Raw genomic sequence first — 18612 nt, 5'->3', positions numbered from 1 at the left:
TTTTTAAATCGCTCATGGGGATAGTGCCAACACCCAAAGGTATCTCAACCACTGGTAATGGGGAGAGAAAGACAAAACACAAAGAGAACACAGATGTTACAAAACAGTGTCTCTCTTTATTCTGCCACACTGCAAATGGGAATGATTTATATGGCATGCCACATCAATACAGGAACTGTTGAAGGATCGATAACACTTAGAATCTGCTCCGGGAAAAGAGAGAGTTAAGGGTACCAAAAAGAAAATAAACAATTCTCTCTGTGATCCATGTAAATTCATTTTTAAATCTTTTTTTTTTGTAGACTTTACAAAGTGCTGTCCAGTAGCCAGGCAGATAACGAGCCGGCCCTGCTGTCTGAGAAAGAGAACGGGTCAGCTGGAGAACGTGGTACTGCCCTCAACCTCTTAGGTCAGGGGAAAACCTAAATCATGTACGAAGAAAACACAGTCCGTGTCTGAAACAGGGGGGGGGGGGGGGGGGGGAATCAAGATTCTACCCCAATAAATGTTGACCGTCCCAATAACCTCAAATCATGTCAATCTAAGTCTTACAAGACAGAGTTGGCCACGGTAAGAATCCACAACCACTATGCCCTTGCAAAAGAACTGGACACCAAAAGAGTGAACTTCAGATCCGTATGAGGGAGAACCAACAGATTTATTTATAAAAACTTAGAAATTACAAAAGAAAAATAACACAATTCCAAGTACAATTTTTACCACATAATAACGAGAGGAAAAAAAAGTAAAGGTGGACAACTGTCTTCTAAGAGAAAACCTTCGAGGGGGAAAAAAAAAAAAAAAAAAGTTGTCTTCTCTTAATTATTATTTCCTATCGTTTTAAGATGGACAGCCTCTCTCACACACACACACATACTCAAGCATACGGTCACACATCTCTCTCTCACACACCTCTCACACACACACACACCTCTCACACACACACACCTCTCACACACACACACCTCTCACACATACACACTCTCTTCCCTCAAACACACTGGTGTCCTGGGGCGAATGGCCAACCAACATGCAGGTGGTTCTGACTGACTGAGGTTTTAGGCCATTTGATCAGTCGTTGAAGCCCCTCATCTACTTCCTGTAGTTCTTTAGATCAAGCCCCTCCTCTTCTTGTAGTCCTCCAGGTTGAGAGACCTACGTGGAGCACCGTCCTTCACTGCCAGGGTGTTGGCGCTCACTGACAGAGACTTGGCTTCTGAAACACACCAGAGGAACAACATTAGTCTGACACATCTGTTGTTACAGGTGTAGGTGCCCCTAGACGCTGACCTTGAGTGAGTTTAGCATTTCCCTCACAAGTGGTTAAGGTTAGGACTTGGTGAGGGGAAGCTGATCATAGCCGGCTTTTGGCCAATAAAAAAAAGAAAGCAGATTTAAAAAAAATGCCGCCGGCCAATCGTCTGGGAGGAGAAAGAAAAACATTGCGAAAGTCTTTTTAGCCTATGAACCTATAACCTATGAATTGATGTAAATCCATTCCACCCAGCCATGCTTATCGGTCTATAGGTTTATTTAGCATAATCTATTGGAATTAACGTGTATATTCGTTAAGCATTTTATTTATTACATGCGCACAGGATACAGATACAGAGGCTTCTAGGAGACAGTGTGAGAGCTGCTGCTACAGGCATGCTGGGTAATCAGCGGGAGGAGACACGGGTTGTGGATGAGGACAGAGACTTCTGGGAGACAGAAGTCTAACAGAAACCCTGATCTGTACCTGGGGGGGGGGGGAAACACTGATCTGTACCTGGGGGGGGGGACCCCTGATCTGTACCTAGGGGGGGGGGGGAACCCCTGATCTGCACCTAGGGGGAGGGGGGGGAAGACCCTGACCTGCACCTAGGGGAAACATACATATGTCTAACAGTATCGTTAGTGCACATTGAACTACCCTCCTGGAGGCAGGGATCGAACTCACCACTTTGTGCATGTTACGTAGACATTTGAAACTGTCCGTCTCACCTGCGTTGGGAACCTGTAGGTCTATCTTGACGTCAAAGTCGTGAACTTTAAAGAGGTCCTCTGATAGGTCGCTGGTGTTCTTAGTTGGGTCGATGACTTTCAGAGCAGCCTGTCCTGCTCCCCTGCCCATCTCAAACTCCAAGTCCATCTCTTTGCCTGACCCTTCTCCGTACTTCTCATTGAGGTGTTGGAGGATAGCTGCATGGACTGAAGGGTCTCTGGCCTGTGAGAACACAAACACAAAACGTCAATACTTCAGACAGGCAAGTTATTCATTTTAATAAGTGTAGAAAACGCTTAAAGTTGCTTGTGGATACTATATCATCTCAGCACTCAAACCCTCACCCTGGCTCTGGGACTGACTTTGTAGCCCTTACTGCTGAGGTTGGCTACCCCCCCCCCCCCCATCCCCTTTTAAATGTATAACTATATAAATGGAGCTTGGCTGATGCTTTAAGCTCACGAGTGGCGCAGCGGTCTAAGGCACTGCATCTCAGTGCTAGAGGCGTCACTACAGGCCCTGGTTCGATTCCAGGCTGTATCACAACCGGCCCATAGGGCTACACACAATTGGCCCAGAGTCGTCCGGGTTTGGCCGTCAATGTAAGTAAGAATTTGTTCTTAACCGACTTCCCTAATTAAATAAGTCATTAAATAAAAATAATTTTAAAAGCTTTGGGCGGGACACAAGTTAATAGGCCGATGTGATTTATAGGATTTAAAAAATCAAATTAAAAATCAGGATATTTTCTACCTGCAAGCTGCAATGTTTTACATAGTGGCAGAATACCTGACCACTGTGGCTGACCCAAACTTAAGGAAAGCTTTGACTATGTACAGACTCAGTGAGCATAGCCTTGCTATTGAGAAAGGCCGCCGTAGACAGACCTGGCTCTCAAGAGAAGACAGGCTATGTGCTCACTGCCCACAACATGAGGTGGAAACTGAGCTGCACTTCCTAACCTCCTGCCCAATGTATGACCATATTAGAGACACATATTTCCCTCAGGTTACACAGATCCACAAATAATTCGAAAACAAATCAAATGTTGATAAACTCCCATATCTACTGGGTGAAATTCCACAGTGTGCATCACAGCAGCAAGATTTGTGACCTGTTGCCACAAGAAAAGGTCAACCAGTGAAGAACAAACACCATTGTAAATACAACCCATATTTATGTTTATTTATTTTCCCTTTTGTACTTTAACTATTTGCACATCGTTACAAAACGGTACAGAGACAATTATATAACATTTGAAAATGCCTCTATTCTTTTGTAACTTTTGTGAGTGTATTGTTCACTGTTCATTTCACTTTTGTTCGTTATCTATTTCACTTGCTTTGGCAATGTAAACATGTTTCCCCCCATGCCAATAAAGCCCTTTGAGTTGAATTGAGAGAGAGGATCTGAGACTTACGTTAGACACCATGGTCGGTTTGCACTGCCGTCTAGTAAACGGGTCCATCTGCATCTTGGCATTCTGACCCTCAGCCTGACAGAAATAGTATTTAAAAATATATATACATTAAATAAATCACTTTTTTTTTACAAGAAATTAGTTTTGATAGGCTACAGTAGTTCAGATCTAATGACAAGAAAGAGAACTGCAAGTTCAGTGAATCACAAGGCTCATTTGAATTTCCTGCTGCGTAACAGTGATCAAATTAAGACACTACAGCTGTAGTATGGATACTTACCACACTACAGCTGTAGTATGGATACTTACCACTAGGGCTTTCTCAGACTCCACGATGTTCCAGCTACGATTCCTCTGGTTGATGTAGCTGGAGGAGACAGATGGACAGAGAGGTTTATATAGACAGAGAGATAGACCGAGAGATGCAAAAAGAGATATAGAGAGGATGAGAGCAAGAAAGAGAGAGAGAGAGACAGAAACAGTTGGTAGCGCAGATATGGGCAACTTTGATCTGAACTTATCAATGGGGGGCGGGCTGCAGAGGTTCGCTGGTCTACGTACCCACATACATACCCACACACTAGCCTTTTGGGGGCCCAAAGCTCAATTTTGAATATCCTGCAATCATCCACATTTTGTCATGGGATGGAGAGAATATTTTAAAATGTTATAATTTAATTTCATGCAATTCTACACATTTTGCCATGGGCGGAGAGAAATGTTTTTCATATGTTATCTGAGTGAGTGCGACTAACAAAATTAATGGGGGCCCACGGTCGGTCATTTGACAATATATCTAAGTTTAGATAGCTGGCCCGCCCGACTAACTTACCAATCTAAAATATGTTTGCTGACACGACTGGCAACAGTTACTGACACCCCCCCAAAAAATACATACATTTGTATTTTCTTTTGTCTTTTGAAATTGATTCTAAGGACGCGGGTTGTGGGTTTGTTACCCACGGTGCACCTATTCGGGGAAAAGGTACGAAAATGTATGCACTCAACACCGCCGGCCGCTCTGGATAAGAGAGTCGGCTAAATGACTCACCACCGCCAGCCACTCTGGATAAGAGAGTCGGCTAAATGACTCACTACTGCCAGTCTCTCTGGATAAGAGAGTCGGCTAAATTACTCACTACTGCCAGTCGCTCTGGATAAGAGAGTCTGCTAAACGACTCACTACTGCCAGTCTCTCTGGATAAGAGAGTCGGCTAAATGACTCACTACTGCCAGTCGCTCTGGATAAGAGAGTCGGCTAAATGACTCACTACTGCCAGTCGCTCTGGATAAGAGAGTCGGCTAAACGACTCACTACTGCCAGCCGCTCTGGATAAGAGAGTCGCTAAATGACTCACTACTGCCAGCCGCTCTGGATAAGAGAGTCTGCTAAATGACTCACTACTGCCAGTCTCTCTGGATAAGAGAGTCGGCTAAATGACTCACTACTGCCAGTCTCTCTGGATAAGAGAGTCGGCTAAATGACTCACTACTGCCAGTCTCTCTGGATAAGAGAGTCGGCTAAATGACTCACTACTGCCAGTCTCTCTGGATAAGAGAGTCGGCTAAATGACTCACTACTGCCAGTCTCTCTGGATAAGAGCGTCGGCTAAATGACTCAAAAGTAAAAAAGGTAGAAAAACAGTAAATCAAGGACTTCAGAACAGAATTTTACTGATCAGTAAACTATGCATCAGGTAAAGAACAACATTATAACGCCACCAACTGGGGGGAAGACAGGGGGCGGGGGGGGGGGTTAAGATAGGGGGCAGGGGGGGAGACAGGAGGCGGGGGAAGACAGGCGATGGTCTCACCTGATGGCAGAGATGTTTTTGGTCCTCTGTCTGTCCAGATGCTCGGCCCTCTCCTCCAACTCATTCAGCTGGTCCTGGATCTCTTTGGCTCGGTCTCCTTCTCCACTCTCCTCTGCCATGGCCTGGAGGTGAGAACACACATTATAACATGTGTATATACCAGTGGGGGCTCCTCAGAGGAGGAAGGGGAGGACCACACACAGTAAATAGCAGTACACACAGTAGTACACACAGCAGTACACACAGTAGCATACACAGGTATAAACAAGTACACAGTAGTACACACAGCAGTACACAGCAGTAGTACACAGTAGTAGTACGCACAGTAGCATACACAACTATTAACAAGTACACAGTAGTACACAGCTAATGAAAAACAAACTTCCTGGGTTAAGAAACGTTTGTTAATCTACCTTATCTTTGAGTAGTGATGTTTTCTTCATGGCGTAGTTGGAAGGGGCCTTTCGGAACCTATCTTTCTCTTTTACAATCTGTGAATAAACAAATCAACAACAAAATCACATCTGGGTTGAAATTCAACATTATACACTAAGGGTTGGGCAGGATCGTTATTCCATCATGTAGTTTCTGTACCATCCCGGGGCATAGGGTATTACCGGAAGTGCATCCTAACCCCCCCCAAAATAACATTTGTAAATAATACAATTATTATATTTTTTTTACCCACAAAACAATTTAGGCAGCATGGATCTCGATCCAGTAGTGAACAGAACGTCTCTGCTGTAACCAACGAGTTTGATCATAGCTGGAGCCCTGAGCTGGATAGAATATTCTTTGACACATCTTAGACTTCTAAGTGAGGATTTCTAAGTGTGGTGAGGGGAGGAGCCTACAGGGAGGTGGTGAGGGCCCTGGCAGAGTGGTGCCAGGAAAATAACCTCTCCCTCAACAAAACGAAGGAGCTGAAAGTGAACTACAGGAGACAGCAGAGGGAGCACCTCCCTAACCACACCGATGGGATCGCAGTAGAGAAGGTGAAACGTTTTAAGTTCCTCGGCATTAACATCACGGACCATCTGAAATGGTTCACCCACACAGACAGTGTGGTGTTGCGCCTCTTCAACCTCGGGAGGCTGAAGAAATTTGGCTTGTCACCTAAGACCCTCACAAACTTTTACAGATGCTCAATCACCAACTGCACTGCCCACAACCGCAGGGCTCTCCAGACGGTGGTACGGTCAGCCCAACGCATCACCGGAGGCACACTGCCTGCCCTCCAAGACACCTACACCACCCGATGTCCTTTGATCTTTTTGGCCTTCCTGTGACATCAACCACCTGGAAGCAACGTCAGCACAATAACTGTTTCGTAGGGAGCTTCATGTAATGGATTTCCATGACCAAGCAGCCGCACACAAGCCTAAGATCCCCATGCGCAATGCCAAGCGTCGGCTGGTGTGGTGTAAACCTCGCCGCCATTGGACTCTGGAGCAGTGGAAACACGTTCTCTGGAGTGATGAACAACACTTCATATTCTGGCAGTCTGACAGACAAATCTGGGTTTGGCCAGGAGAACGTTACCTGCCCCAATGCACAGTGCCAACTGTAAAGTTTGGTGGAGGAGGAATAATGGCCTGGGGCTGTTTTTCATGGTTCAGGCCCGGCCCCTTAGTTCCAGTGAAGGGAAATCTTAACGCTACAGCATATAATGACATTCTAGACGATTCTGTGCTTCCAACTTTGTGGCAACAGTTTGGGGAAGGAACTTTCCTGTTTCAACATGACAATGCCCCCGTTTTCAAAAGCGAGGTCCACACAGAAATGGTTTGTGGACATCGGTGTGGAAGAACTTGACTGGCCTGCACAGAGCCCTGACCTCAACCCTATCGAACACCTTTGGGATGAATTTGCCTAATCGCCCCAACATCAGTGCCCGACCTCACTAATGCCTGTGGCTGAATGGAGGCAAGTCCCCCCCCCCCCCATCTAGTGGAAAGCCTTCCCAGAAGAATGGAGGCTGTTATAGCAGTAAAAGGGGGGGAGACCAACTCCATATTAATGCCCATGATTTTTGGAATGAGATGTTGGACGAAGCAGGTGTCCACATACTTTTGGTCATGTGGTGTACTTACGTCCTCGATGTCTTTGTCGTTGAATTTGTAGTTACAAGCCTCTTTGATGGCCTGTTCCTTCTTATTGATCTCATCTAGAGTGGGAACCTGCATACTGGCTATGATCATCTGTAGGCAGAGAGGAGACATATCAAACACCTTCAATACTCCACTAGACACTGTTCTACGTAATCCTGACATAACATGGCATAACCCGTGAGGCTAACTAGCCATCTAACTAGCCATCTAACCAGCCAGCCACCTAACCAGCCAGCCACCCAACTAGCCATCTAACCAGCCAGCCACCCAACCAGCCATCCAACCAACCAGCCACCCATATAACTAGCCATCCAACCAACCAGCCATCCATATAACTAGCCATCCAACCAACCAGCCATCCATATAACTAGCCATTCAACACGACCAGCCATATAACTAGCCATCTAACCAACCAGCCATCTAACCAACCAGCCAGCCATATAACTAGCCATCCAGCCAGCCATATAACTAGCCATCCAACCAACCAGCCATCCAACCAACCAGCCTCCGAACCAGCCAGCCAGCCTCCGAACCAGCCAGCCAGCCTCCGAACCAGCCAGCCAGCCTCCGAACCAGCCAGCCAGCCTCCGAACCAGCCAGCCAGCCTCCGAACCAGCCAGCCAGCCTCCGAACCAGCCAGCCAGCCTCCGAACCAGCCAGCCAGCCTCCGAACCAGCCAGCCAGCCTCCGAACCAGCCAGCCTCCGAACCAGCCAGCCTCCGAACCAGCCACCTAACTAGCCATCTAGCTAGCCATCCAACCAGCCATCCATCCAACCAGCCACCTAAACTAGCCATAAAACTAGCCATCCAACCAGCCAGCCACCTAACCAGCCGCCTAACTAACCAGCCGCCTAACTAGCCAGCCACCTAACTAGCCAGCCACCTAACTAGCCAGCCACCTAACTAGCCAGCCACCTAACTAGCCAGCCACCTAACTAGCCAGCCACCTAACTAGCCAGCCACCTAACTAGCCAGCCACCTAACTAGCCAGCCACCTAACCAGCCATCTAACTAGCCATCTAACTAGCCATCTAACTATCCACCTTAGATCCACAACATTCACTCTCGTTATTCAGCTGGTCTGTCGTTTGAAGTCTTTGCCTCATCCAACCAGCACGCTCCCACTGGCACTTCCTCAAGTCAACCATCCAACCAGCACGCTCCCACTGGCACTTCCTCAAGTCAACCATCCAATCAGTACGCTCCCACTGGCACTTCCTCAAGTCAACCATCCAATCAGCATTCTCCCACTGCCACTTCCTCAAGTCTACATCCAATCAGCATTCTCCTCCTGCCACTTCCCCAAGTCAACCATCCAATCAGCATGCTCCTCCAGTCAACTCACCGCCTCTTTCCACTTCATGAACTCGTTTTCTGTGAACTCCTGATTGGACACAAACTCCAGTCTGAAGACTCGGGTGTCACCACCATGCCTAGAGGAGAAATATGGGACAGAGCACAGAGAAACATTTAGTCGGCATAGAGACACGGGCAGAGGAGGAGAGAAACAGGAGGAGAGAAACAGGAGGAGAGAAACAGGAGGAGAGAAACAGGCAGAGGAGGAGAGAAACAGGAGGAGAGAAACAGGAGGAGAGAAACAGGAGGAGAGAAACAGGAGGAGAGAAACAGGCAGAGGAGGAGAGAAACAGGAGGAGAGAAACAGGAGGAGAGAAACAGGCAGAGGAGAAGCCAAGGGTAGTAGCAGGTAAGAGCTGAGTAGTATTACCGTAACTGTAGTCCTTTGTTCGTCCGGGTGGTTCCCAACTGGTACACTTTAGCCGTCTCTACCACGTCAACTATTTCAGCCACCTTATCACAGGGAATTACAAGAAATACTCATTATTGAACATAGCTAACTGAAAATCCAAATGAAACATATAGAAAAAAGGTTTTGCCAAGGAACAATCTCCAAAGTTAAATAGGAATACGGACTCAGGCTGGTTTCCCTCAGACACAGAGTAAACCCTAGTCACTTTCAATGGGGATTCACCATTGAACTTTGATTTTAAATTTTAAAAAATAATAATCTGGGTCCAGGAAACTGTCCCAATAAATGCATCTTGTTACCCTGTAAACTGGTTTGGTACTACTGTTCCCGATGCCGATCCGTACGAAGCAGCCGCTGACGGTCTTCTGGAAGAACGGCATGTGACACCAACGCTCCAGTTTGTGTCGGGACAGACGGACACGATTCAGTTCGTCTGGTAGTGACACGGGTTGTGACTTTGGTGGCGTCTCCTCTTTCCTGGAACGCCACAAGACAGGAAACGGAAACGTTGGTCATGCAGAGAGGTGTCGAATTGTTGGTAAATAAAATAAAAAAGTGTTTTTTTAACTCAAGAAAAACAACTTACAAGACCGAATGGAACCAACTGTCATATGGAGCTATGATCAAAACGCTACCTGACACTGAACAACTATCTACAGCTGAGACACAGTAGTACTATCAATTAAACCATTATCTGTCTATCAATTAAACCATTATCTGTCTATCAATTAAACCATTATCTGTCTATCTACAGCTGAGACACAGCAGTACTATCAATTAAACCATTATCTGTCTATCTACAGCTGACACAGTAGTACAATAAATTAAACCATTATCTGTCTATAAATTAAACCATTATCTGTCTATCAATTAAACCATTATCTGTCTATCAATTAAACCATTATCTGTCTATCTACAGCTGAGACACAGTAGTACTATCAATTAAACCATTACCTGTCTATCAATTAAACCATTACCTGTCTATCTACAGCTGAGACACAGTAGTACTATCAATTAAACCATTACCTGTCTATCAATTAAACCATTATCTGTCGATCTACCGCTGACACACGGTAGTACTATCAATTCAACCATTATCTGTCTAGCTACAGCTGACACACAGTAGTGCTATCAATTAAACCATTATCTGTCTAGCTACAGCTGACACACACAGTAGTACTATCAATTCAACCATTATCTGTCTAGCTACAGCTGAGACACAGCAGTACTATCAATTAAACCATTATCTGTCTATCTACAGCTGACACACAGTAGTGCTATCAATTAAACCATTATCTGTCTAGCTACAGCTGACACACACAGTAGTACTATCAATTCAACCATTATCTGTCTAGCTACAGCTGACACACAGTTGTACTATCAATTAAACCCTCATGTCTATCATTATCTGCAAAGGATAGATAGAAAGATACTCACTCTTCGTCTTCGGAATAAGATGAAGAGTGTGAACTACGATCGCTCTTTACGGATGATTTGTCGTCCTCCTCCTCTTCCTCCTCCTCCTCATCGTCCGAGTAAACCTCGCTGGTTTTCAGGGGCTGCCGTTTCGCCAGGAGCTCCGCTGTCCAAATCCATTGGTGTTTTTTTGTCATTTAGCAGACAAATCAAACTGTATTTAAAGTACATTTCACAAACACGTATTCTGTTCTCCCAACAGAGATCAAAGGTCAGCAACGTTTCTTATTGGAGAAATATAGATAAATATACACCTCCCCGTTTCACTTCCACCTGTTGACCCAGTGCATAAATGCAATCTATTGACTACTACATGTATCGCTTGACGACAATGGAAATGTGAGGACAAACACTACACAGCCAACAGACCTGTCCTTGTTTTCTTTTTCTCTCTCTCCGCTTTCAGTTCCTCCATGGCCTGAGACTTTTTATCCAGCTTCTCATCCCGTTTAGTTCTCCTCTCCTTGTTGTGAGACATAACCTACAGGAGAACGCAGGCACAACGTACCGGTTAAGGACTACGGAACACAAAGTGGCGCGTTGTTGTTTCTAAGACAAGGTTTGGGATTAGAGGATGAACTCACCACTTGCTGGTCCTGATGAGTTCTGTCTTCATGATGACCACTGGACGATCTCTCCCTCTTCTTCTTCTGTTCTTCCTCGTGGTTCTTTTTCTTCTCCTCTTTCTCCTTCTTCTTTGCTGTTTTCAGCTTCTTTTTTATTTCAAATCTGTACAGAAAGATTGACAGGGTCAGACGAATGGTGTTCCACGATGAGTTACATAGTAATGATCCCAGGATATTCATTTCAATCACCTAAAACAGTTGAACAAAATCAACTGGTCTACTGATCAAGTATAACAGCCACAGGGATGTAAAACTCTATATCTTGGGTGTGCTATTCATTAACTTTTCTTGGAGATTCGTTATATGAACAAAATAACTAGAATAATGTTCACAAGCCTCTGTACTCTGATGGCTCCAGACAGACAGTAACAACTCTCCTGGTGAACACACCCCCTGGCGCTGTACTCTGATGGCTCCAGACAGTAACAACTATCCTGGTGAACACACCCCCTGGCTCTGTACTCTGATGGCTCCAGACAGTAACAACTATCCTGGTGAACACACCCCCTAGCTCTGTACTCTGATGGCTCCAGACAGACAGTAACAACTCTCCTGCTGAACACACCCCCTAGCTCTGTACTCTGATGGCTCCAGACAGTAACAACTCTCCTGGTGAACACACCCCCTAGCTCTGTACTCTGATGGCTCCAGACAGTAACAACTCTCCTGGTGAACACACCCCCTAGCTCTGTACTCTGATGGCTCCAGACAGACAGTAACAACACTCCTGGTGAACACAACCCCTAGCTCTGTACTCTGATGGCTCCAGACAGTAACAACTATCCTGGTGAACACACCCCCTAGCTCTGTACTCTGATGGCTCCAGACAGACAGTAACAACACTCCTGGTGAACACAACCCCTAGCTCTGTACTCTGATGGCTCCAGACAGTAACAACTTTCCTGGTGAACACACCCCCTGGCTCTGTACTCTGATTGCTCCAGACAGTAACAACTCTCCTGGTGAACACACCCCCTGGCTCTGTACTCTGATTGCTCCAGACAGTAACAACTCTCCTGGTGAACACACCCCCTGGCTCTGTACTCTGATTGCTCCAGACAGTAACAACTCTCCTGGTGAACACACCCCCTGGCTCTGTACTCTGATTGCTCCAGACAGTAACAACTCTCCTGGTGAACACACCCCCTAGCTCTGTACTCTGATGGCTCCAGACAGACAGTAACAACTCTCCTGCTGATCCTATTCTTACCTCCTCTTGAGCACCTCTCTCTTCTCTATCCTGTTGAAGAGCTCCTGCTCCCTCTCCTTCTCCGTCATCTGCTCCAGCCGAGCCCTGTCCTCCTCGTCTCCCATCAGGTCCTCTCCGTAGCCGTCCCTGAAGACATCGTCCTCCGACGAGGAGTCTGAGCTGGAGGCAGAGCTGTTGCTCTCTGAGTCAGACACCTCACCTGGTGGAGGAGAACATTATATGGTGTTAGCATTGTTGTGGAGAGAGACGGCATAAAGGAGATCGTCTTTTAGACTGCATCTATATGACGATACAGGGCCGCCTCCGCGACGATACAGGGCCGCCTCCGCGGCCACGACGATACAGGGCCACCTCCGCGGCCACGAAGATACAGGGCCGTCTCCGCTACGATACAGGGCCGTCTCCGCGACGATACAGGGCCGTCTCCGCGACGATACAGGGCCGTCTCCGCGACGATACAGGGCCGTCTCCGCGGCCACGAAGATACAGGGACGCCTCCGCGGCCACGAAGATACGGTGCCGCCTCCGCGGCCACGAAGATACGGTGCCGCCTCCGCGGCCACGAAGATACGGTGCCGCCTCCACGGCCACGACGATACAGGGCCGCCTCCACGGCCACGACGATACAGGGCCGCCTCCACGGCCACGACGATACAGGGCCGCCTCCACGGCCACGACGATACAGGGCCGCCTCCACGGCCACGACGATACAGGGCCGCCTCCACGGCCACGACGATACAGGGCCGCCTCCACGGCCACGAAGATACAGGGCCGCCTCCACGGCCACGAAGATACAGGGCCGCCTCCACGGCCACGAAGATACAGGGCCGCCTCCACGGCCACGAAGATACAGGGCCGCCTCCACGGCCACGAAGATACAGGGCCGCCTCCACGGCCACGAAGATACAGGGCCGCCTCCACGGCCACGAAGATACAGGGCCGCCTCCACGGCCACGAAGATACAGGGCCGCCTCCACGGCCACGAAGATACAGGGCCGCCTCCACGGCCACGAAGATACAGGGCCGCCTCCACGGCCACGAAGATACAGGGCCGCCTCCACGGCCACGAAGATACAGGGCCGCCTCCACGGCCACGAAGATACAGGGCCGCCTCCACGGCCACGAAGATACAGGGCCGCCTCCACGGCCACGAAGATACAGGGCCGCCTCCACGGCCACGAAGATACAGGGCCGCCTCCACGGCCACGAAGATACAGGGCCGCCTCCACGGCCACGAAGACACAGGGCCGCCTCCACGGCCACGAAGACACAGGGCCGCCTCCACGGCCACGAAGACACAGTGCCGCCTCCACGACCACGAAGACACAGTGCCGCCTCCACGACCACGAAGATACAGTGCCGCCTCCACGGCCACGAAGATACAGTGCCGCCTCTACGGCCACGAAGATACAGTGCCGCCTCTACGGCCACGGCGATACAGGGCCGTCTCTATAGCAACATATTTTGTCTGTGTTAAGGCATCTTTCGATACAAGAGTCAAAACAATTGTTGGTCACATTAACCAAAGGCAGCAATTAACCACTCTCTTGGGGTCTGTCTCAATTCCTTTTTATATGATTCCTTGCATCCTATCTCCTCACCTCCTTCTCAACCATATTGTAGGAGAAGATGGAAGATCTCTCCCCTCGGATCATCCTCTCCAATATGTTTTGAGAAGGAGCCAAGGACAGAGGATTCCAGAAAGAGCCCAGACCTTCAGAAAACTTACTGTTGTTAGTGGAACCACAGACAGCTGCCACTCTCTTGGGTTACTTCCTGAAGTGTGGACTTGCACACTCCACACCATGGACATAAAAAAAATGTGATTGTTGTAAGCATGTTTATTTATTTATTAACCTTTATTTAACCAGGCAAGTCAGTTACGAACAAATTCCTATTTACAATGACAGCCTAGGAACAGTGGGTTAAGTGCCTTGTTCAGGGGCAGAATGACAGATTTTTACCTTGTCAACTCTGGGATTCGAACTAGCAACATTTTGGCCCAACGCTCTAACCACTAGGCTACCCTGCCGCCCTGCTGGAGGGAGTTTCCACTATTGAATCCACGAGAGGGCGTATGCAAGTTCACACGTCGTAAGAAAGGGTGTAGAATCGGGCTGCAAAAAAAGAAGATGTAAACGTACCCTCCTCAGGGGCGGAGCTGTCAGCTGAACTGTCTCCCCCAGAACTCCCGGACGACGCAGCTTTATGTGCTCTCTTCTTCGCTGCCTCTTTCTTCTTCTCGGTTGCCGTCGGTTTCCCTGGCTTGACCTTCTTCTTGACTTTAGGACCACCGGCGGTCCACTACGTCAAAACAACACACACACACAAAAAAAAACAGAAAGTGTGTTAACAAATACAGTGTCTCTTTCATGCCACTACCGTAAGGGCTGATATCCTGTACACAGATTAAGCCTAGTCTGGGATTAAGAAGTTATTTCAAAGGTGACCCTACATTGGACATGCTTCTTAGTCCGGGAAAACAGCCATAAGAAGATCAAACAATACGGAGAGAGAGGACGTTACTGTGACATACTTCATCATCACTGTCTGATGTCTCGGAGTCCGATGAGGCTGCAGGCTTGCTGACTGGCTGGTCATCCTGCTGGTCGTCCTGCTGGTCATCGGAGTCCACCCTCTTCCTCTTGGTGGCCAGAGACAGGAGCTCCTGGGGGCCACAGAGTGAGAGAGACAAAACAAAGGTGAGTTTAAAGCACGCGTGAGTGAACTTACAGTGATGGGGAAACAGAGGCCAAAGTTGAGAAGCACATATTATGTTACGATATAGATATTATTCGATATTCTGAATACCAAAAAAAAAAAGACACAATGGTGGAGGAACTGACATCTTGTAACAACGTAGATCAATAGTTAATATGAATAGATTTTTGCAGGATGAATGCTGCATGGTTTGCTCTGGGGACAGCGGATGTGTCAAAGTAACATTTCAGTTGACTGACAATCACCTTTACAGCATATTTACAGTGGTTTCAGCATGTTAGAAAACATTAAGGTACTGTAGTAGTCAGTGATTCATAGTTTGTCACTCACTTCTATTGTTGTCGTCTTTCATTTTATAGTTGTGCAACTTAACTTATTCTATTTCGATATGGTGCTGTGTAAATAACTAAATGAGACATCACTGACTAATACATCTCTCTGTTGCAGTGTGTGTCAATTTTGTTTAATAGTAGCTATGTTTGTTGATGTTAACCAACAGGCCCGAAATGTTAACTACCAACAGCAGCATTATGATATTAATTAGCTGCTAACTAACTAGTATTACGACTTAAAACGCCAAGCTAGCAAAGATAAGTAGCTAGTTAGCAACTTCACTGCGGCAAGTTACGTGATGTTAAATCTACGACTGGCATGTTTTTAATAGCACAACATGGTGTGTAAAGTAAGTAACATGTTATCTTTGAACACATTCCTCCGAAGCTAACTTTAGCTTATGGTTAAGCTAACTAGCTAACTAGCTAACTGTTTTGATCAACACCAAAATATTTAACTTTAGCAGCGCCCATTACGTCTTGCATGATATAGAAATGTTATAAATCCGCAGGTCAGTGTATTTATTTCACGACTAAATGATTAAAAATGCGTTTAGATGAATGTTTCCACGTGATATTATACTGGGATTGAAATAACGCCTGTAAAAACTTCAGGCCTTACGGCGCGGTGTTTTCCTCCAAACTCAAGACACAGCATGCTAACATGCTAACCCTCACACTGTTCTTATCCAGTTGTCAAAACACACCACTGCCTACTAAGTAGCAGGAAAACAAATGAACAATCCAGACAAGGTGCAAAACTCACCTGATCTAAATTATCATCACTAGCGCTGTCTTCAGAGTCAGAGTCGATAACGACTCGACCTTTCCGTTTCTTTACATTCACCATGATTTAGCTAGTGGATGAGCTCGACTACCTCTGTGTGTTGTTGAAGACGAGAGAAACGGCGGGTAGCTAAGTAGTTTAGCACGGACAGACCCTGAACTGGTCCTGAGACACACACACACGCGCGCGCACACAAACACACACGCATATACACACACACACACAAAGGCGCTACAGTACCACTGAGCATGCGCAACAAACAAACAAACAAACAAACAAACAAAAACCAAGTGGAACTGAAAATAGCAGCGGTTGTGTTTTCAGGGACGACGTTAAAATCTACACGGACCACAACACCTTGGATATGGGAACTAGATGTTATTTATTTAATGATTATACATGTATAAGTCTGTTAGCTCACTGATCACTGCACCTGTGCTTAGCTCATCTGTAAATAGTCCATCCAACTCCCTCATCCCCATACTGTATTTATGTATTTATTTATCTTGCTCCTTGGCACCCCAGTATCTCTACTTGCACATTCATCTTCTGCACATCTACCATTCCAGTGTTTAATTGCTATATTGTAATTACTTCGCCACCATGGCCTATTTATTGCCTTAACTCCCTTATCTTACCTTGTTTGCACTCACTGTACATAGACTTTTTGTTTTATTTTGTTCTACAGTATTATTGACTGTATGTTTTGTTTATTCCATGTGTAACTCTGTGTTGTTGTATGTGTCGAATCGCTTTGCTTTATCTTGGCCAGATCACAGTTGCAAATGAGAACTTGTTCTCAACTAGCCAACCTAGTTAAATGAAGGTGAACTAAATATATATACAAATGTTATCATATGTATTCTACTCCGTGAGTGATGAACACAATGCTATCTACCAGAGGCCAGTTTTAAATCAATTCAAGAGACAGATCCAAATTGATTTCTTTTTTTTTAGCTGGTTTAGCTAAAGTCATCATTTACCGTGTAATGTTGGCAGGGTAGCCTAGTGGTTAGAGCGTTGGACTAGTAACCGGAAGGTTGCGAGTTCAAATCCCCGAGCTGACAAGGTACAAATCTGTCGTTCTGCTCCTGAACAGGCAGTTAACCCACTAGGCCGTCATTGAAAATAAGAATATGTTCTTAACTGACCTGAAAGGTTAAAAAAAAATTGAGTAACGTTAAGTAACTACATTGAGATTTCAAAACTAGTTTATTTATTGATAGTGTACATTCTGTGATTCACTTCATCAAATAGCTTGTCGTTGTGGCTATGAATCAGAATGCCCTGCTATTATTATTGGCTTAGCCCAATAATGGACTAAAAAGAGCCTAACGTTACTCTTTATAGTCCAAGGACCTTCCTTACATGTTCTGTTTAAAGGTGAATTGGCTCTGGCAGCCAAAAACAGCCAACTACTCCATCTAAACGTGATTCGATTCTTAATTGCGGTACGGTTCTAGAAACATAAAGTATAAAGTATAATGTTTATTATTATTATGAACTTTAAAACAAATGCAAATGCAGAAATATACAAACAATAGTACATAAACCTAACAAATATTGAGATTTTCAATTTGTCAAACAGTTTTATGGCATTGCTTTTTTGTTTTTACATTTATTGATCATTTTGAAATAATATTTAAATTCTCTTAAACAATGCGAAGTCGGGTTTGTTCTCCACCCACTTATTTTATGGATAAATAATCCATGAAAAATAAAACAAATACAAAATTCAAGTTAAATCAGGGTATATATATCATTTGGATCTAAATTAAACATACCAAACATTAATAGTAGTTTATTTTAAAATAAAATATTCTAACTCACTCCAATATTTTATGACATAAGAACAGTCCCAAAATAAATGGTCAAGAGTCTCTGGGTCACAACCACAAAATGCACATTTGTATTTATTTATTTAGAATCTGTGTATAATAAAAGGTGTTTACAGGGTAGATTCTATGAATGAGTTTGTATGATACTTCTTTCACCTTATTAGATATACAATACCAGTCTGCCAACGCCAAATAGGTTTCCACGACAGCACAAAGTACATATTAACCTGGCTACCACTCTGTTTGTGCCGTCATGCCAACGCCAAATAGGTTTCCACGACAGCACAAAATACATATTAACCTGGCTACCAGTCTGTTTGTGTTGTCATGCCAACGCCAAATAGGTTTCCACGACAGCACAAAGTACATATTAACCTGGCTACCAGTCTGTTTGTGCCGTCATGCCAACGCCAAATAGGTTTCCACGACAGCACAAAGTACATATTAACCTGGCTACCACTCTGTTTGTGCCGTCATGCCAACGCCAAATAGGTTTCCATGACAGCACAAAGTACATATT

General features: G+C 45.8%; 1 protein-coding gene across 1 annotated transcript; it reads right to left on the bottom strand.

Annotated features, from left to right (window-relative positions):
- Positions 1-639: 639 nt before the first annotated feature.
- Positions 640-16595, bottom strand: LOC139383380 (RNA polymerase-associated protein RTF1 homolog). Its single transcript, XM_071127906.1, has 17 exons — positions 16234-16595; positions 14951-15082; positions 14559-14718; positions 12415-12613; positions 11163-11307; positions 10948-11059; positions 10540-10684; positions 9402-9579; positions 9061-9143; positions 8680-8767; positions 7315-7422; positions 5635-5712; positions 5222-5343; positions 3717-3774; positions 3408-3482; positions 1987-2209; positions 640-1216 (listed from the first exon to the last, which is right to left on the bottom strand). The coding sequence occupies exons 1-17, from the start codon at positions 16315-16317 to the stop codon at positions 1110-1112; spliced, it is 2097 nt and encodes a 698-aa protein (XP_070984007.1). The 5' UTR covers positions 16318-16595; the 3' UTR covers positions 640-1109.
- Between the last annotated feature and the right edge of the window lie 2017 nt (positions 16596-18612).

Source organism: Oncorhynchus clarkii, chromosome 25 (assembly GCF_045791955.1).
Source record: "Oncorhynchus clarkii lewisi isolate Uvic-CL-2024 chromosome 25, UVic_Ocla_1.0, whole genome shotgun sequence".
Taxonomy (NCBI): Eukaryota; Metazoa; Chordata; class Actinopteri; order Salmoniformes; family Salmonidae; genus Oncorhynchus; species Oncorhynchus clarkii.
This window is presented reverse-complemented; position numbering and strand designations above follow the sequence as displayed.